Source organism: Monodelphis domestica, chromosome 1 (genome assembly GCF_027887165.1).
Source record: "Monodelphis domestica isolate mMonDom1 chromosome 1, mMonDom1.pri, whole genome shotgun sequence".
NCBI lineage: Eukaryota > Metazoa > Chordata > Mammalia > Didelphimorphia > Didelphidae > Monodelphis > Monodelphis domestica.
The window spans coordinates 388,245,861-388,264,297 of record NC_077227.1 but is presented as its reverse complement, the minus strand read 5'-3'; the positions used below and the strand labels follow the sequence as shown (position 1 = coordinate 388,264,297).

Genomic DNA, 18,437 nt, shown 5'->3' with positions numbered 1-18,437 from the left:
CAATTAGATCTGTCCAGGAGTGGATTAAATTGATTAGAAAACTGATGGGTTCTTCTTCCTTGAAGGTCTTTAAGCAGAGGCTGGACAACCAATTAAATATACTTAATGTGGGGAGTCCCCTAAATGGGACCCAGATAGCTTCAACTGGCACAAGTTAGAATAGATGTCTACTCTCTGTCTCTGTCTCTCACCCCCATACTCCCACACCCTCATTTTCCTATTTTTCAATGTTTACAAGTTCTATTCAATAGATATTGAATCTGGGCATTTCTGTTGGTGCACTTGAATTCACAGAAGAAAGCCATTTATATATAATCTCAGAGGTCATTGATGAAAGATCTTATGAAAAGGCAACTATCCCCCATATTTGAAATATTGGTCAGAATTGAAACTTATAATATACAGGGTCCTTGATAACTTTTTACAGGACATGGATTTAGGAAACTTATAATATGGTAGAGTAAATGGATGAGAGTGTCAAGCTTTTAAAAAACGCATACCTTATTTCTTAGAATTGATATTAAGCTTCAGTTCTAAGGCAGAAGAGCAGTAAAGGCTAGGCAAATAGTGTTAAATAACTTGCCAGGGTCACACAGCTGGGAAGTATCTAAGGCCAAATTTGAGCCTAGGACCTCCCATCTCCAGGCTTAGCTCTTTATCCACTGAGCCACTAACTTGCCTCTGCCATGTCTCTTATTAATAATGATAGCTATTCCTGTTTCTTCACCTTTATACTGAAGTTCCAACAGATCTGGGAGATAAGAAGTACTGTTATTCCCAGAAAAGTCTTTCCATAGGAATTGGTAACTTTGCCAAACCTTGAAGGAAATTAGAGATACTCAGAGAAAAGGAAGGAGTACATTCCAGGTATGGAACAACCTGTTGGAAGACCTGGTGTTAAGAAATAGAATGTTGAGGTTGTGAAACAGCAAGGAGTATGGAATGCATTCTTCCGTTTGCACTGGCTATCTCCATTTCTGGAATGTACTTTCTCCTTCTCTCTGCCTCATGGAATTTCTAGATTCATTCAAAACTTAAATAATATGACCACATTCTACTTGAAACCGTTCACATTTACCTTCCCCCAGGGGAAAAAAAAATGCCTAGCATCATGTGTGTAAGTGTGTGTGTGTGTGCATGTGTCTGTTGTCTCCCTAGCTACCTATTAAACTCTGTAAGGGCAGAGATTGTTTAATTTTTGTTTTGTATTCCCAACAAATAATGGAAGCTTAATAAATGCTTGTTAATTGATTGTCTGCCTGATTGAATAAATGGAGAGTGCCTTAAAAGCAGTAAAATGAAATACTTGGAAAGGTAGGCTGGAACCAGCTTGTGGAAAACTTTAAATACCAGGTTAAGGAGTTTGTATTTCAGCCTAGAGGCAATATGGAGCCATTGAAAATGTTTAAGCAGTAGAGAAAAATTATTTTGGTAACTATGTGGAGAGTGAGGAGAGATGAAACTAGAAGGAAGAGCAATTAAGAGTCTGTTTAGGGGGCAGTTAGGTGGTTCAGTGGATTGAGAGTCATGCCTAGAGATGGGAGGTCCTAGGTTCAAATCTAGTCTCTTGTTTTCTAGCTGTGTGACCATGGGTAAGTCACTTGACCCCTTCCCCTTGCCTACCTTTACCAGTCTTCTGCCTTGGAACCAATATACAGTATTAATTCTAAGATGGAAAGCAAAGGTTAAAAAAAGAGAGAATACTTAAAGATTTCAGGCAGGAGATGATAAAAGCTTGAACAAAATATTCTAAGGAGGAAATTATATTCCAAGATAGAGGAGATCAGAAAAGAGAATTCAGCAAGCTCTGAGGTAGTATCAGTCTCTAGGTCCAGGTGGGTTCAATTCTAGAGGGCTGAAGAAATTTATAGGTGTGAAATAAAGTTATTATTGGTGGCCTTTGAGCAATTATGGAAAATGGGAGAGGTGCCAGTAGAGATTGGGCAGTCTTGCTTTTTAATAATTGGGGGAAATGATGGATTTCAATAGCTACAGAACAATAAACCAGATGGTCATTTCAGGAAAAATTCAAGTCTGGATTATTAAATAGATGGTTTGTGAACATTTAGAAAAGAATTAAATAATCACAAATGGCTAACATGGAGTTACTAAGAATAAGTCTTGCCAAACTATCCTCATATATATGCTGTATTCTCTTCTTTCTAGCCCCCATCATATTATAAACTCCTTGAGGCAGGGATGGGGTTGTTTGTCATTTTTTTAACTCCAGTGCCCAGCATGGTATTTTGTATGTGCTAGTTTTGGTAAACAATGCATGTTTATTAGATTTTTGTTTTGTTTTGTTTTGTTTTATAATAACAGCAAGTAGGTGTTTGGGAGGCCTGGAAATTAGATAACTGGTGTTCTAGTTCTAGCTCAGCTACAAACTTGTTCTATGCTCCTTGAGCCTTAGTACCCCCTCTGTAAAGTGAGATGGCCTAAATGGGACCCAGATAGCTTCAAGATCCCTTGTAACTTCTATAGGCTATGTTGGAAGACCCCCTTTAGCTCTTACAATCTATATCCTAAAGACTTTTACAACATTGGCATTTTATGCTCTATGACTGTATGACTCACCACCAAGGGCTTGCTTCATAACAAAATCCATGGTTGTTACTCCAATTAATGCACTTTAACCAGCAGCAGAATTTGCATCCAGGGCTTGTAGTGGGATTGCTGAGAGGAAAAATGCCACCTGGAAAGGAAAAATGATCCTGATGAGGTACAAACATCATTTTTTTGGATAGGAGGGACAGGTAGAATAGTAGAAGACAGAGTTCCACAGAAATACACTTGAATCAGAAATAATAATTACCTCCATCTCCATTTCCATAGTAATTTAAGATTTATCAAAATGTTTTCTTTAAAAAACAACAATAGCTCTGGGAGATAGAAACACAAGGATTACTATTTTCATTTCAGAAAGGAATAAATGGGTCCCTAAAGAAGTGAAACAACTTAGCAAAGGTTAAATCTGACTTTGGGTGTCAAATCTGAGATCCAAACCTGAGTCGGACAATGGGTGTCAGATCCCAGGTTTCTGGAAATAAAGTCTTATTCTTTTTAATACTGTATCAACAACTCAGGTATTCTTAGGTCCTCGATTTAGGATCCAAGGCTTCCAATTGGTGCTTAATGATTTAGAGTATGGAGCGTTCTCTGGGGTTTATGGCAACTGCTATATGGTAAAAAAGACCCTAGACTTGGAGTGAGAAGACCTAGCTTCTAATCCTTATGCTGACATTTACTACTTGTATAATGTTCATCAAATTGCTTCAGCTTAGTTTCCTCATCTGCAAAATGGGGAAAATAATGCATACTCTCCCTAACTTACAGGGTTGTGCTGAAGGGAAAACACTTTGTAGAGTTAAGTGCTAGAAAAATGTGTTACCGGAATCTTCCCAAATATGCATCTCTTCTGCTTGACATATGCCATTCCAGTACACATATGATCTCTTCCCTATCTGAAGAGCTGTCTCATGGAAGAAGGCTTCTATTTATTCTGCTTAGATCCAGAAGGAACAAAGAGGAGAAACTGGGAGAAGTTATAGGAGGCAGACCTAAATTATATATACGAATTTGTGAAGAATTTCTTAATGATAAGACCTGTCTCATGGTAGAATGGGATCTTAGAAAGTCAGTGGATTTCTTGTTCCTGGAGTTTTCTAAGAGTCTGGATTACCCTTGCCTAGCTGACTGTAGGATCCCTATAAGAGGTCAGCAATGTGGCCTTTGAGGTCATATCCTTCATGCTCTGAAAATTTGGAGTTAGGTTCCCAAATCTTGTTTCTTTTCTGGGTTTTCAGAAGTTTTGTCCACATTCATTCTAGACGGAAGGCAGGGAAAAGAGTGCTGCTCTAGGAGTTAGGAAATCTATACTCAAATCTTGACTCTGTAACGAGTTCATCTGGTGTGACCTTGGACAGTTCAATTTCCCTCTCTGGGCTTCAGTTTCCTCATCTATCAAATAAGGGAGTTAGACTAGATAATCTCTAAGTCTCTTCTGGACAGAACCAAGTAGGAGAAGAAAGAGGAAGATGCCAGGATTTGAGCAGAAGCTCAAGATCTGAAGGAGAGATGTCTTAAAAAACACTAATGGCCAAGGCCCTGAATTCTGACATTAGGGTCTTACTTGCCCGATAGCACTTGCTGGCCACACAGAATAATATTGCCTGATCAGAGACTGAGGCTCAGGGCTGGGCAAAAATGTGGATCCAGCCCTAGATTTACACCTATGTGCTAGAGTCATCTAAACATACCTATGTGGATATCTTCTCCCAGGACACCTAGTCCTGTACACATGCTCATGCTGACATCTCTCTCTCTCTCTCTCTCTCTCTCTCTCTCTCTCTCTCTCTCTCTCTCTCTCTCTCTCTCTCTCTCTCTCTCTCTCTCTCTCTCTCTATTTCTCTCTCTCTCTCTCCTTCCCTCCTCCTCTCTCTTTTGGTCTCTCTCCCCTCCCTCCCTCCTCCTCTCTTTTGGTTTTTCTCCCTTCCCTTCTTCCCCTCTCTCTCCCTCATTCCCTCCCCCCTCCCCTCTGCCTCTCTCTGTCTCTCCCTCTCCTCCTCCTTCTCCCTCCTCTCTCTCTCTCTCATATACATAAAAAGGCATAGGCAGATACAGGAAAATTTGGTCTAAGGCTTTGGTGGAAATAGAAGGAAGACATGAAGTTCTGCATTCATTTTTTGTTGGGATGCAGCAGCATTGAAGGAATGAGCCAGCCACAAACATTCATGGTGGCAGCAGCAGTAGGAAGGGAATGGAGACTGGGGTAGGGCACGAACATCTTTGATAGTCAAACTCACCATAAGGCTGAGCAAATGATAGCAAAGACCCAGCAGAATGACTGTGCAACAATATCTAAATGTGTGTTTTGTGGGTCTTTGTATGGGTGAATTTCACATTGTATGTATGTATTTGTATGACTATGTGTCTGATTGTATACATATATGCATAAATCTTTGTATGAGTCTGCATATTTTTGTATGTGTTTGAATCTGAGTATATGCATTTATGTTTCTGAGTTTTCATAGGGGAATACACACACACATACACACGTGTTCACATTTGTATTTGATGCCGCTAGGGGGCCCCTCTAGCTGGCTTCCAGAGCTTTTGCAAACCTGTCAGGGTCAAGGTCTGGACTTGATTCTCTCAATTTGGGCACAAGGCCTCTGCACTATATCCCTCACCCCATTATACCCTCACATAGAGTCCCCATCCTATTATTCTCCCAGGTTGAGCTTAGGAGCTAAGGGAGCTAGATGGTGATGGCAGCATTAGGGTTAGGAGGTGCCCATCCCTCTGTCACTAGCTTTGTGACCTTGGGCAAATCACTTGTCTTCTTGGGATTCAGCTTCCTCATCTGTAAAATAATTGGCCTAGGATGATCTTTCAGTTGTTTTTCAGCTCTAAATTCTATAAATGTAGGTTAAATCATAGGATTGGGAATTGGAAAGGATCTTAGAAATCCAACAATCCATTACATTATTTACAGTCCATTTTGTGAAATGAGTATTCTTACAGATGAGAAAACCAAAGGCTTGGAAAAGTTATATGACTTGCTCTGCTCTGGGGTGAGATTTCCTGCATGCCCAAACACCTTCACAAGTGCTTCTTTCAGCTCAATATCACTAAATATTTCCTGCTGGGTGGGGAAGGGGGGTTCCTTCAGATACCAAAAAAACAATAGCTCCAATTTTCATAGCACCTTAAAGTTGACAAAGAATTTTCCTCACAACCCTATGAGGTAAGTAGTGTAAGTATTATCTCCATTTTTAAGATATGGAGAATGAGGCTCAGAGAAAAGAAACTACTTGCCCAGGGTCACTTAGCTAGCAAATGTTGGAGTTGGGATTTGAATTTAGGTCTTCAGGACTCCAAGAAGACTTTTCATTACCTTAGCTCATCACCCAGAAGATCCTAGTGCATAGGCAGGAGCAGAGCCACCAAGAGGTGTCTCTGGCCCTGAATGGCCTCCCCTCCTACTCTAGGTCATCTCTGGACTCCAGAACTGAGGGTGAAGTTCTATGGGGAGGAGAGGAGAGGAGAAAGTGGCAGAATATACCTTCAGGACTGGGGGACATATTCTTACTGATCCTGGATTCTAGATCCCACCCAAGCTCAAATGGAAAGTCAACTGCATTTTCCTGCCTAGGATTTCCTCTCTTCTTGTCTAGGATATCGATATTGAAATCAGGTGTCCCAGTGAAATGGGAAAGAGGGAAGCATTTTGGGGGCTGAGAGGAATGAGGTATTTTTGGAGGGAAGTAGTGAGGGACTATCTTATGGTGAGGGAGAATGGTGGCGGTAAGGGTTGGAAAGCGAGGAGGTGTACTGTATTAGGAAACGATGGAAGAATTTTGGAGGGGGGTAGGGTAGAGGGAGAGAAGGTGTCCTCTGGGGGTGGGTGGGATGGATTGCAGGAAGTATCCTGAGCAGAGAGCCATTATGCAGTGTGTGTGTGTGTGTGTGTGTGTGTGTGTGTGTGTGTGTGTGTGTAAGGTGGGGAACGGGAAAACATGATAAATATATCTGGCAGAACAGTGGAAAAGAGACATCTCCTCGGAGACAGTCGCACCAAACCCAGCACTGAGGTTCTTTGGCCACTGCAGGAGATGCCCAGATCTCAGGGACTCCTGCTCAGGTCCAGCAGCAAAGTCGGTCGGAAACTTTGCAGTAGCTGGGGTAGGCCCTCCCCTCTTGGGGTTCAGACTCAGTTTCTCGACTGCTCCCATTCCTTTTTCCTCCTCCTCCTCTCCCCTGTTCCCCCGCTTCCCCCATTCCCCCGTTGCAGGTTCCCGCCGTCTTGCAGTCTTTGGTCTGAAGTGTGTGTATGTGTGTGTGAGTGTGTGTGAATGTGTGTGTGCGCGCGCCCGCGCCCTCACTCGCGCGCGCGTGTGTTGTGCGTGCATGTGTGTGTGTGACTTTTCCCTCCTCAAGAGGGGGTGATTCATAACGAAACCCGAGACCCTCCCCTTTCAGCTTCCCGAGACCCTCCCCTTTCAGCTTCCCGAGCTAGGGCAGAGGGCCAAGGATGCTATCCCGATCCTCGACACCTTAGGTCTATTGGTATTAGAGCTGGGGAGGGGGGGAGACAAGCTTTCCTTTCGAAGGCAGAGGCTGCTTAGAGAGGGACACCCCTTCTGGGCCCCTGACTCAGCCTCACAGTCCCGTAGCTTCTCGATTCCTGTCTTAGATTCTCCGCCAGATCTCCTAACCCCTCCCTCTGGATCTGTCCCGTCAGCACCCCCCCCAAGCTAAGACCCTTTTTTACCTCCGCTGTACAGTCCCACCAGCAGCGCTCACACTGACCTCGCTGCCCCGGACGCCCGCCAGTCACTGCAGGGATCCCGCCTGGCTCATGGACACCACCGCCGCCTTCAGCCTTCACTTCCCTCCTCCCGTTCCGGCTCCGGTCCCGGCCAAGTGCAACTCTGCTCCCGGAGCCCAGTCTGCCACCACCGCGGCTAAACACGCCCTCCTCCAATCCCTCCCATCACTCTGCCCCTGACGCGTTGCCTCTCCCCTTCCAGATGGGAAATTCAAACCAACCTCTCTCTCCCTCCCTCCTTCCCTCTTTCTCCCTTTTTCCTTCCTTCTTTCTCTTTCTTCCCTCCCTCCCTTCTTTCTTCTCTCCTTCCCTTCTCTTCTCTCCCCATTTCTCTTCCCCTCTCCCTCCTTTTCTCCCTCTTTTCTTTCTTCCTCCCTCTCTCCCTCTCCCTTCTTCCTTCTCTCTTCCTCTACCTTTCTTCTTCCCTCCCACCCTTCCCTTTCCCCCTCCCCCTCTCTTTCCTGTCCTCTTTTTCTCTCCTTCTTCCCTTTCTCTCTAATTCTTTAGCCTTCTTTCCCTCTCCTTTCTGTCACTTCACTTTCATTCTCTTCACCTTCCCTTCTCTAATGCCCTTTCTCTCTTATTTCTCTCACTCCCTTACCACTCCTCTTTTTCTTTTATGATTTCCTTCTTTCTGTATCTAATTTCCTCTCTATATTTTATCTCACCTTTCCTCCTTACTCCATTTCCTACACACAGAGTAAACGTTTTCCTTACTTCCATCCATACTCTCACACCTACTTTCTCCCATTATGACTATCATTATGGTGACTATTGGGTAAATGGATGAAAGTGCCTTTTGAGGCAGAGGGTTTTATAGCCTTGTGTGGGGAGAGGGAGAACAAGAAGACTAATTGTATACCTTTAGGGGATTTTTATTACATTCAGCATTTGCTTTCTGGGGATTTCAAAACACTAACCTCCTTCCTCTTCCCCACTGCCTATGTAAGGCCATAGAGACTTTTTATGTGCAACTGAAATAATTTTGGCCCTATTTCTTTAAGGAACTCATCTTCTGACCCCACTCCTTCATCTCCTCCAAACCAGAGATTCTTCCTACCTTACCATCCTCAAGGATGGAATCGGAGTAAGGGAGACAAATTTCCTTCTTCCCAAGGCTCCCATGAATTTAAAAAACACCTATTACTGATTTTCCCTCTTTCCCCTTCCTCCTTATCCCCTCCAGTGAATGATTGTATTTTGCCTACCATCTCTATTTCCAGCTTGCCCATATTAATAATTCCTGGCTGAAGGGAAACTGTTCCAGAGCTGCCACCCCGCACAGGGACCCGGGAAGAGTTGCAGTAGTTCATAAATAAGTCACAGCTATGGCAAAGCTGAAATGACTTAAGTTACATCTCTTCTTTGGTGCTGCTTCAGTCCTGGATTACTGAAGCAGAAGAAACAGAGTGATGTAAGCTTTGGATTCAGACTCAAAAGATCTGGGTTTTAGCTCCAGCAATGCCACAACCTCACTGTGTTGATTTTAAGGCCCTATCTGGACCTCAGATTCCTTCTCTCTACAATGAAGGTGTTGGATTAGCTGTTCTTTGAAGTTCTTCTCAGTTCTGATATCCTTATTCTAAGGTTTCATCAAGCACTGACATTTTATGCCCTAAAGTCCATCTCAGCTCTGCCATTCTATGTTCTAAGTTCTCTTACATGTATCTCTGACATTTTATATTCTAAGTTCTTGTACAGCTCTGAAATTCTGTATACTCAGGTGTCTTCCAGTTCTGACATTTTATGTCCTAAAGCCACTTCCACCTTTCATATTCTGTGTTCTAAAAGTCTCTCTTGTAAAGCTCTTTTCAGTTTTAAAGTTTAGTTATTCAGGAATGAGAAAGTAGAGCCTGGCATTTCATTGGACTCTGTTACTGATGGCTGCCCTAAGGGGTTAGTTCAAATGGGGAAGCAGTCCCATATTATGTGTATTATGAAACACACCTAATTCCTCCCTTTCCCCTATGATACAGAGATTTGGTCAGCATTACTCTGGTCTTGATGGGATCCCCTTTGACAGGGATATGACTCGAAAGGACAAACTGCGATAACTACCCAGCTTGGCTTTAAATAAAAGTGTGTTCAGATCTGTGTATCTATCACATTTTAGGAGGGGCATTGGAAAGCTGGAGCAAAGAGACCAAGATGGGGGAAAAGATTCAAAATGATGTCATTCAAGTATCAGTTACCACAGATATTTAACCTAGAGATAAGAAGGGAATAACTTGGAGTATCCCTGTTTTCTAATATTTAAAGGGCTGTCTTGGAGAAGAGAAATTCATCTTGTTCTGCTTAGCCTTAGAATATAGAACTAGGAACAAAAGGGAGGCAAATTTCAGTTCATCATAAAGAACTGTCTACTAGTCAGTGCTGTTCAATAATGGAATGACCTGCATTGGGGCTCAGTTAACTCCTTGTTACTGGAGATGTACAATCAGAGGCTGAATGATTAGCCATAAAAAAGGTATAGAGAGTATTTCTGCATTGATTAGAAGTTGGACCAACTGACAATTTGGTACAGTGGAAATGTTATGGGACAGAATTAGAAGCCCTGTGATTGAATCCTAGCCTTGATGCTCACTGTGTGACACTGGACACAAGTCATTCAATCTCTTTGGATCTCAGTTTATCCATCTGTAAAATGAGGGAGTTGGGCTAGCTAAAGCCTTATGCTTCTGGGATATCTGAGGTGTCTTCTTAATTTCTCACACTCTATGATGAAATTAATCTGATTGCTTGGTATCTTACTGGCGAGAGAGGACCTAGGAATTAAATCACAGGATTTAGAACTGGAAGGGGTCTTAGATATCATCTGATCCAGTCCTGTGATTTTACGGACCAAATACATCAAGATCAAGAGATGTAAAGTAATTTACCCAAAGCCATGGAGCAAGTGTGTCACAGAAACAAGATTTAACCCCAGGTCCTCTGACTTCATTTGATGCTATTTCCATTTCACATATTGCCTATGATAGTAGATCTGCCACACATATAATTAATGTCAAGGCTGAAGGGTGCCTGGAGATCCTTAGAAAGCATAGTGCTACCAACATCTTCCCTGAGATATACTCACTACAGACTTATGGAAATGTGACTTTTGCTCTACAGATATTTTTATAGTGACATTTACATTTTTGCCTGTCCTCCAGCTTCTCACCAGAGAAATGGGAATTCACACCCCAATCATCATCCTTGCATCATACCGGTTGTCTGAATTTGTCTAGAACTTTTGAATTCCTCATTTATCTAAATGGGAACAAGAACCAGTCTGACTCCTACCGCTGGCCCTGCAGAGCCATCTCTGACAGCTGCTTAGAGTCACCTGGTGAAATATAGATACTGCTTCCCTCATGCTATTCTAGAAGGCCTGGCTCTGCCTTTAATTCCTATTTACCAGCAGACTCAGCGCACCCTGGGAAGCCCATCTTTGAACAGATTTTAATGATATATGGCTTGAATGCTCAGGCAAAGCTAATCCCTGAAGCTAATGATAGTACTTTGCACGAAGCTCTGGGAACAATGTGGAGAGAATTAAGACTGTCAGATACAGCAAATATGTTGATAAGGGAGGATGGGCTCATTGGCCCAAGTGCCAATCCAGTTGGATCCCAGAATCCCTGAACCATGGAATGTCAGAGCTGGCAGGGCTTTGAAGTCCAACCCCCTCATTTTGCAGAGGAGTTAATTGAGTTTCTTAGAGGGGTAATGACTTGTCCAGCGTCATGCAGCTAGATGGGAGCTCAACTTGACTTTCAAACTTGAAGTGAGAAATGATCTCTGTCTTGCCAGAAAAGTGTTTCCCTCTCCCCCCAAGATTCCATGGCAATACATTGATCCTATGAGGCTCTCTTCCCTGTTACCATCAATCCATCCTTTTAACTTCACTTTTACTTCCTCTCTCAACAGTAACCTGGCACTGAAGACAAACTGGGGCAAACTGTTATTCTTTCAGACATATCCTGGCATTGCTTAGTCACTGCCTATGACTATTCTTCTCTGGGGTATCTTTTGGTATGGTGGTTTTTAGTGGAAATGGTAGAATCCTTAGAGTTGGAAGACCTGGAATTTCAGACTCAGGCTTTTCCATTAACCTGCTAGGTGAACTTGGGTGAATTGCTTTTCTTCTCTGGGGATCAGTTTACTTGTCTGCAAAATAGGAGCAGTAACACTGTTGTTCGATTGGTTTTTAGTCATGTCTGACTTGTTGTGACTCAATTGAGGGTTTTGTTGGCAAAGCTACTGGAATGATTTGTCATTACCTTCTCCAGATCATTTTGCAGATGAGGAAAATGAGGCAGAGTTAAGTGACTTTTCCAGTCTAGGGTCACAGAGCCAACAAAGATCAGAAGTCAGATTTGAACTCTGGAAAATAAGTTTTCCTGATGCTAGACCCAGCACTCTATCTCACTGTCTGCAACAATTCTTACACTCTAACTTATGAAGATTCAGTGAAATGATGGACCAATTGGGAGGGAAATTTGTAATATAAGAGGTGCTATATAGGTGCCATATAATAGCCTAGGCTTCTGACATCCTTCTTAATTTTTTTAGCTCTTTTAATGTTCTTAGGGTCTGACCATTACTTCTGACTTCCAACCAGCAATTGCCTCCAGGGGGTATTAGCATATCAGAAATTCTCATTGGGCCCACTTGTTACCCTGGTTTATGCTAGCTGTTTTCCTACATCTGCATTTGATTTCATTTGTCTTACCAGTCAATTATTGTGTACTGGATTCCATGTTATGCTGTGTTTGGGTTTTGGAGAATGGTGTGGTTTAAATAAGCATCTGTCTCCACCTTCAGGGAGTTCATCAAGTAGTGGCAGGATAGATAAGGAGGATACAGCATAGATAGCATATGATAATTATATTCAAGAAATACAAGATGAAGAGCTATATAAAGTCTGAGGAGGAAAGTTCTTTAATGACTAGGGTCATCAGGGAAGGACTCCAAAAAAAGTTGGTATTTGACAGTATTCTAAAGGAAGCATGAGTCTCATGAGAACAATGTCCTTTCATGGGCCTCAGTTTTCTCATCTGTAAAATGGGATTATTAATACATGAACTAGCCATCTTCACCCTTTCCTCACAAGGTTGTAAGAAAAGTGTTTTGCAGAAAATATTATTATTATTAAGTCAAAGAAGAGAGGGAGGGAAGACATTCTTGGGATAGAGAACTATATTATATATATAATAAGGCATGGAGGTGAAAAAATATAGGGGAGAGGGGAGAGAGTAGGGTCATTCCACTGATATGTAGTATCTGGTAGAAATATTAAACTTACATTAAGGCAGGGTGGTCTCAGGATCTAGAATGTCGTGCAAATGAGTTTGGACTTTATTTCCAAGGTCATAGGGAGTAATTGTGGGGCAAATGGGTATGAGATGGTATGGGTGAGTCTAAGTTTGGGCCTCAGGTTCACTCTCTCTTGCCTTCTGCCTCTTATTAAAACTGAACTCTTACTGTCTTCTTTCTACCTTCTCTTTTTGGACTTGGTTCAAAATCCAAATCCTTCAGTAAACTTTCGTGGATTAGTTCATAATTACTTGCCATTCTACCAACCAACCCTTCATTCACCACATTACAGGACTGGACTGGGAGTTCTCAAAATTTATCTATAGAACCTCAGCCTTTGCCTTCCTAGGGTTTTTTTAGGCACTTTTGTGCAATCTTTCTCTCAGTCTTTTGATATCCAAAAGCCCTGTGTTTTCTCTCTCCCCTCCTGTTATCAAAGCCTGCTGTTAAGAAAGGATGACATAACGGTCATTCATATATCATGAATCACAAAATCTCAGATCTGTAAGGGAACTGACAAACCATGCAATCCAACCTGTACATGATCAAGAGTACAATTGGTCATCCAGCTTCCATTTAAGGTTTCCCAACGATGGGAAATCACTTTTTTTTTTCCCTGAGGCAGAACATCCCACCTTAGAACAACTGTGATTGTCATGAAGATTTTTGAGCCCAAACTCAGCAACTTCCACATATTGCTCCTGCAATAGTTCTGCCCTCTGGGTCTGAAGAGAACAGGCCTAATCCCTCTTCGGCATGACAGCTACTGAATAATTGAAACTTAGAATCATAGAACCTTTGAATTATGGAATCTTAGGTTCAGCATATCATAGAATCTTAGACTTATAAACTCATACTCATAAACTTTTAGGATCAGCATGCTAAGTAAGTTTAAGAATTCTGCAACCAGAATGGCAGAATCTTAGGTTAATGGGTCACAGAATCTTAAGAATTACAAGAGTTAAAACAGACCTTCCTGGATGAATTTGTCCCCATGCTCCCTCTGTCAGGACTGTTTAAATTCTGAGTATGACTAAGCCTTATCTCTCTGTGTGGATTGAAAGGCTCTGTCCACTGTGAACTGGGCTACATGAATGAGAAAGCAAGAGAGAGCAGGAGTGGGGTAATAGTTTTCAGGGTGTCCCTGAATTCACTCTTTTCCCTCCAATCTGGCACCAGGCCAACCCTGCATATGTTACCGTGATATTTACATTTTGTCATTTTGTCATATAGGTAACCATCAGAGGCCAGTTATGGATGCTTGAGCTGGAGGGGGCCCCTCAGTTCCAATTCATAACTGACGACACCCCTCCTCTCCTGCTAGCAGATATTGGTCTTAGATAAAGCCAGTGAATGAAAGAAAGGGGCCTTATTGCAGTTCTCATCTCCGGAAGCAGTCTGCATCTGAGGAACAGGAACAAAGGAGGCTAATCTGCCCCAGTGCTTCTGGCCAAGGAAATGAAATAGGCCCAGAAGTAATTTTATGCTTTGGAGATCTCCCACCCTCCCCCCAGCTCTCTCCCTTTCTCCCCTCCCCCAAGAATCTTGCTGCTTGCATTCTGACTACCCATGCAGCACTTTCCTCACCACATTAGCTTTCTTCCTGAATAAGAAACCTGCCGGTGGGGTGGAAAGAATGCTATATTCAGGGCACCTAGGTTTGAATCCTAGCTTTAACAAATCATTCATTAGGTAAATCTCTTCCTTTTTTCTCCTTACTTCCCACATCTATAAAATAAGGATAATAATACTGTCCTAACTCACAGAACAGGTGTGAGGAAAGCACTGGGTAAACCTGGATTCTACTATATGGAAGTGATTTATTATTACTATTATTATTATCATAGGGAGCTGAGGATTCATTGCTTGGGGGCCTTTGGTTTTACAAGAGAAGGCACCTGTCAAATAGCTGAGTGACAGTAATACACTTGGGCAATGTTCAGATGCTAACAGGGAGAGCTCTGACAAATCTGAGTGATAGAAAACATTACCCAGAGCCATCGTAACTAGATTGATTTTATCTGAAGGACAATGCAAAATTGCCATGATATATGTATGCCAGTCTGATTTAGCAGGGGCTCAGAGTCAAGAGACCTTGGGCAAACCTATTCTTTTCTCTGGACCTCATTTTTCTCATCTGTAAAATGAGGGGGTGGGACTACAAGATCTCAAAGTTCCTTCCTGATTTTGGCATTCTGTTTTATGTGTGAAAATTTTACATATTAAGATCTCTTCCAGCTCTAATATTTTAAAATCCTACCTGGCCAGCAAGTGTCTGAAAAATGTGATTCATTTATAAATTATTTTCAAAATAAATTTTTTAATGTGTTTTTATATCACCTATATTTTCCATCTTATTTCTCCTCTAATGCCTTCTCAGGGAGGCATCTCTTATAATAAAGAGGAAGAAAGAAAAAAAGCTTCCACGAAACTAGCCAATATCATCAAAAGAGTCTGATGTTACATATAGTATTCTACACTCATGGTCCCCTATCTCTACAAAGAAGTATGGAAAGGAATTTTCTAATATCTGTTCTTTGATGCCATGGTTGTTATAATATCAGGGCATTTTCTTATGTCATCTGCTGGCCTTACTTTGTATCAATTCATGTCTTTACATACTTGTGTGTATTCTTTGTGTAAGTTTCTTACATCACTACTTTGTTACATTACCACAATTTGCTTATTCATTCCTCAATGAGTATCACTTTGTTTCCAGTTTTTTGTTACCATGAAAAGGGTTTGCCATAAATATTTTGGTACTGCTGGCATCTAACTTTTTTTCTTTTTTTTAATTATGAGAAGGGTTATGATAGAATTAGTCTGGTGGAAAGAGCCCTTCATTTAGGGTGGCTGAAGATCTGGTTCTTAGCACCAGTTCCATGATATAGGTGACTGTGGATAAGTCATTATCCCTCATTGGACATCAGTTTCTTTATCTGTAAAAATGAAGGAGTTGAACTAAATGATATCAATTTAGGGTTTCTTCTACTGTTAGCATTCTATGATCTATGTTCTAAAATCTCAACTGATTTTATGTACTAACATTCTATGTTCTAAAGATCCTTTCAACTTTAGCAATCTATGTTCTAATATTCTGTAATCTAAGGACTCCTCCACTTCTGATTTCAACTCTGGCATTCTAGCTTGTATGTGCTAAAGAAACCTTCTAACGTAACAGAACAAGCAACTTTAAAACTATAAAAAAACTCAGAGGTTGACTAATTCAACTTGTATCTGAACAAGAATTTCTACTACAACATACTGTTGGACAGTGGTTATCTAACTTCTTAAAGATTTCCTTCCTGAAGCAGACCATGCCCCTTTTGGATAGATCTAGATTTCTTTTTTGTCCCATCAAACCTACATTTGTCTTTCTGTGATTGTCAATGCTACCAAGAGTTCTATCCCTCTGGGACCAAGCAGGAGAAATATAATTCTTCTTCTGCATGATAACTCTACAAATACTTTGTTATGTTTCCCTTATATATCGGCCCTTCTCTCCCCTCCTCCCCAGTTCAACATGCCTGTTTCCTTCGATTGGTTTTATATATGCCACTATTTCAAGACCCTTCATGATCCTGATTGCTTTTCTGTGATTGCTCTCCAGCTTATCAATACCTTTCAGAAAATGTACCCATAACTGAAGACAATTCTTTAGGCATGCTCTAGCTCAGCAAAATTCAACTGGACGTCCATTTCCATAGACCTGAGTACCATGATTCTTTTAAGTCTCCCTGGGATTGTATCACTATCCTTTTGGTTACCATATCATAGCCATTTGGTTACCATATCATCTCATATTGAGATTTCAGTCTACTAAAATTCCCAGATATTTTTCAGGTGAATAGCTGAGTTATTATATATTTTCCCCATCTTATATGTGACAAATTGATTTTTTTGAAACCAAGTATAAGACTTTACATTTATTGCTTATTGAATTCATCTTATTAGATTCAGCTCTTTGTTGAAAGAATGGCATACTAATACACTCTTGGTGGAGCTGTGAACCATGCTAAGGTGACTAAAATATCTATTCCCTTTCTTTCCTTCGTTTGTTCGTTCATTCGTTCGTTCGTTTGTTCCTTCCTTTCTTTCTAAATATCTACTACTGGATTTGAACACAAGTCTTCTTGATTCCAGGCTCATCACTCTATCTACCCACCATACCATCTAGCTACAATCAGATAGGTGTTTTTTATCATCTCCCTACTTATTTTGGATCCCAACTCCTTTTAAGCCATTTCCCCTCCTTTCCAATTGAATCATTCTTCTTGAAAGAAAAGAAGCAAAGCAAGAATTGAGAAGCTCTACCTTCACTCTATTGTCCATTATTTTCATCATTCGTCCCAAATAACCATTTAATCCTTTCTTTGACCCTTCTCTTTCCCCCCAATATAATTTCCTGATTTTTGGTCTTTTTGTTGTTTGTAGCTTTTCTTGTTGAGTTCAACTTATTCTAGTTTTAGCACTATTCTTATAGAACTATGTATTTGTATCTGGCTCTTATTACTTGTCCTGACTTTCATCTTCTGTTCATGTTTTTTATAAATCTGACTTGGTTGATGAGTTCACTGGACTACCACATTATTCTCTTTAGATAACCTCTTCTTTTTTCCTTATCACAATTGTTTTCCTTTGGGCCTTTAGAATTTCATCCTTGAAAGTTTCTTATCTCTTGTGGAATGAGTTCTCCTGTAGAGTTTTAGGCCAAAGGATATTATTTATGCTTTTTTTCTGAACCTTTTGAAATCTGTTCCCTGGAAGTGCTAGAATGCTAAACCAGACTATTCTCTGATTTCTTCTTTTTCTCCAACATAGATTGTAAGATTGAGTGTTCACAGAGCTCCCATCATTTCTAAGTCAGTAAACAGTTTCTTGTTAGTGAGAATTTGATCCAGAATAACAATTCCCCTCATTGTCTTTGTACTTTTTGAAGAGTGAAATTATTTATCATTAAATTAGTCAGGAAGTCAACAAGCATTTATTAAACACTTTCTATATGCCAGACCCTATGCTAAACACTAGGGATGCAAAATAAGGTCAAAACACATGTGAGGGGCTCACATTCTAATGGGGAAATAATATATAAATAACGAGTCTAGGCTGTAAGGCCCTGGAGCAAGGTGGTGGCTGTATGAGAAAGGAACATATTTAAAAGAGATTGTGAAGGTAGAAATAAAAAGACTTGACAGCAAATTGGATTAATGCAATCCAATAAACTAATTTTCTGCTTTCCTTTTGGCAGAGAAGAGCTATAGTAGATGACCCAGTAACTGAAATTCCCTATCAATTCTTCATCAAGTCTCTGTATCAAGCTTTTGATTTATGTTCTAAACTCTTCATATATTTCCTTTTTTGTGTGTGTGCGAATGATCTCTTATATCCTGATGATAATATCATTTCTGTTTCTGACTGTTGATCTTCACACAAATGCTATCCACCATGTTTCCCACTTCTATTTTCTAATTTTCTCACATAAGTATTTTTAAAAATTATTATAATCTTTGTTGCCTCAGTACTTGAAGAGGACCAAAATGACAAGACTATGTTGGAGGTTATTGTACAATGTGACTAATTTGCTAATCAGACCAATCTCAGAAGGCCCTCAGGTTGGGCACAAATGGCCCATGAGAACATTTGGTACAGGGATGTCTCTAAAAGTGCAGGTCTCACAATTCTTTTGAGCTATGGAATTTCTGCTTTGCTCATAGAACACAGCACCTTCTTAGTGCTCTACTCCAAATCTCATCTATTACAGAACTCATTCTTTTTGAATAAAGTATACTCTGCCACTGCTATATTC

The 18,437-nt window shown here is 40.9% G+C and overlaps 1 protein-coding gene across 3 annotated transcripts in view; it reads right to left on the bottom strand.

Annotated features, from left to right (window-relative positions):
• The window catches only part of CPLX2 (complexin 2), an 82,818-nt gene that overhangs the window by 9,787 nt on the left and 54,594 nt on the right, over positions 1-18,437 (bottom strand). The window contains exons 1-2 of one of the 3 annotated variants that reach the window (XM_001370828.4): positions 7,315-7,732; positions 2,578-2,695 (exon numbers count right to left, since the gene is read on the bottom strand). In XM_001370828.4, coding sequence (XP_001370865.1) covers positions 2,578-2,608 — 31 coding nt within the window. In that variant the 5' untranslated portion in view covers positions 2,609-2,695; positions 7,315-7,732. Of the gene's footprint in view, positions 1-2,577; positions 2,696-7,276; positions 7,733-18,437 lie in introns of those variants that run through there. The other 2 variants (XM_007474101.3, XM_007474100.3) reach the window with 2 other exon arrangements.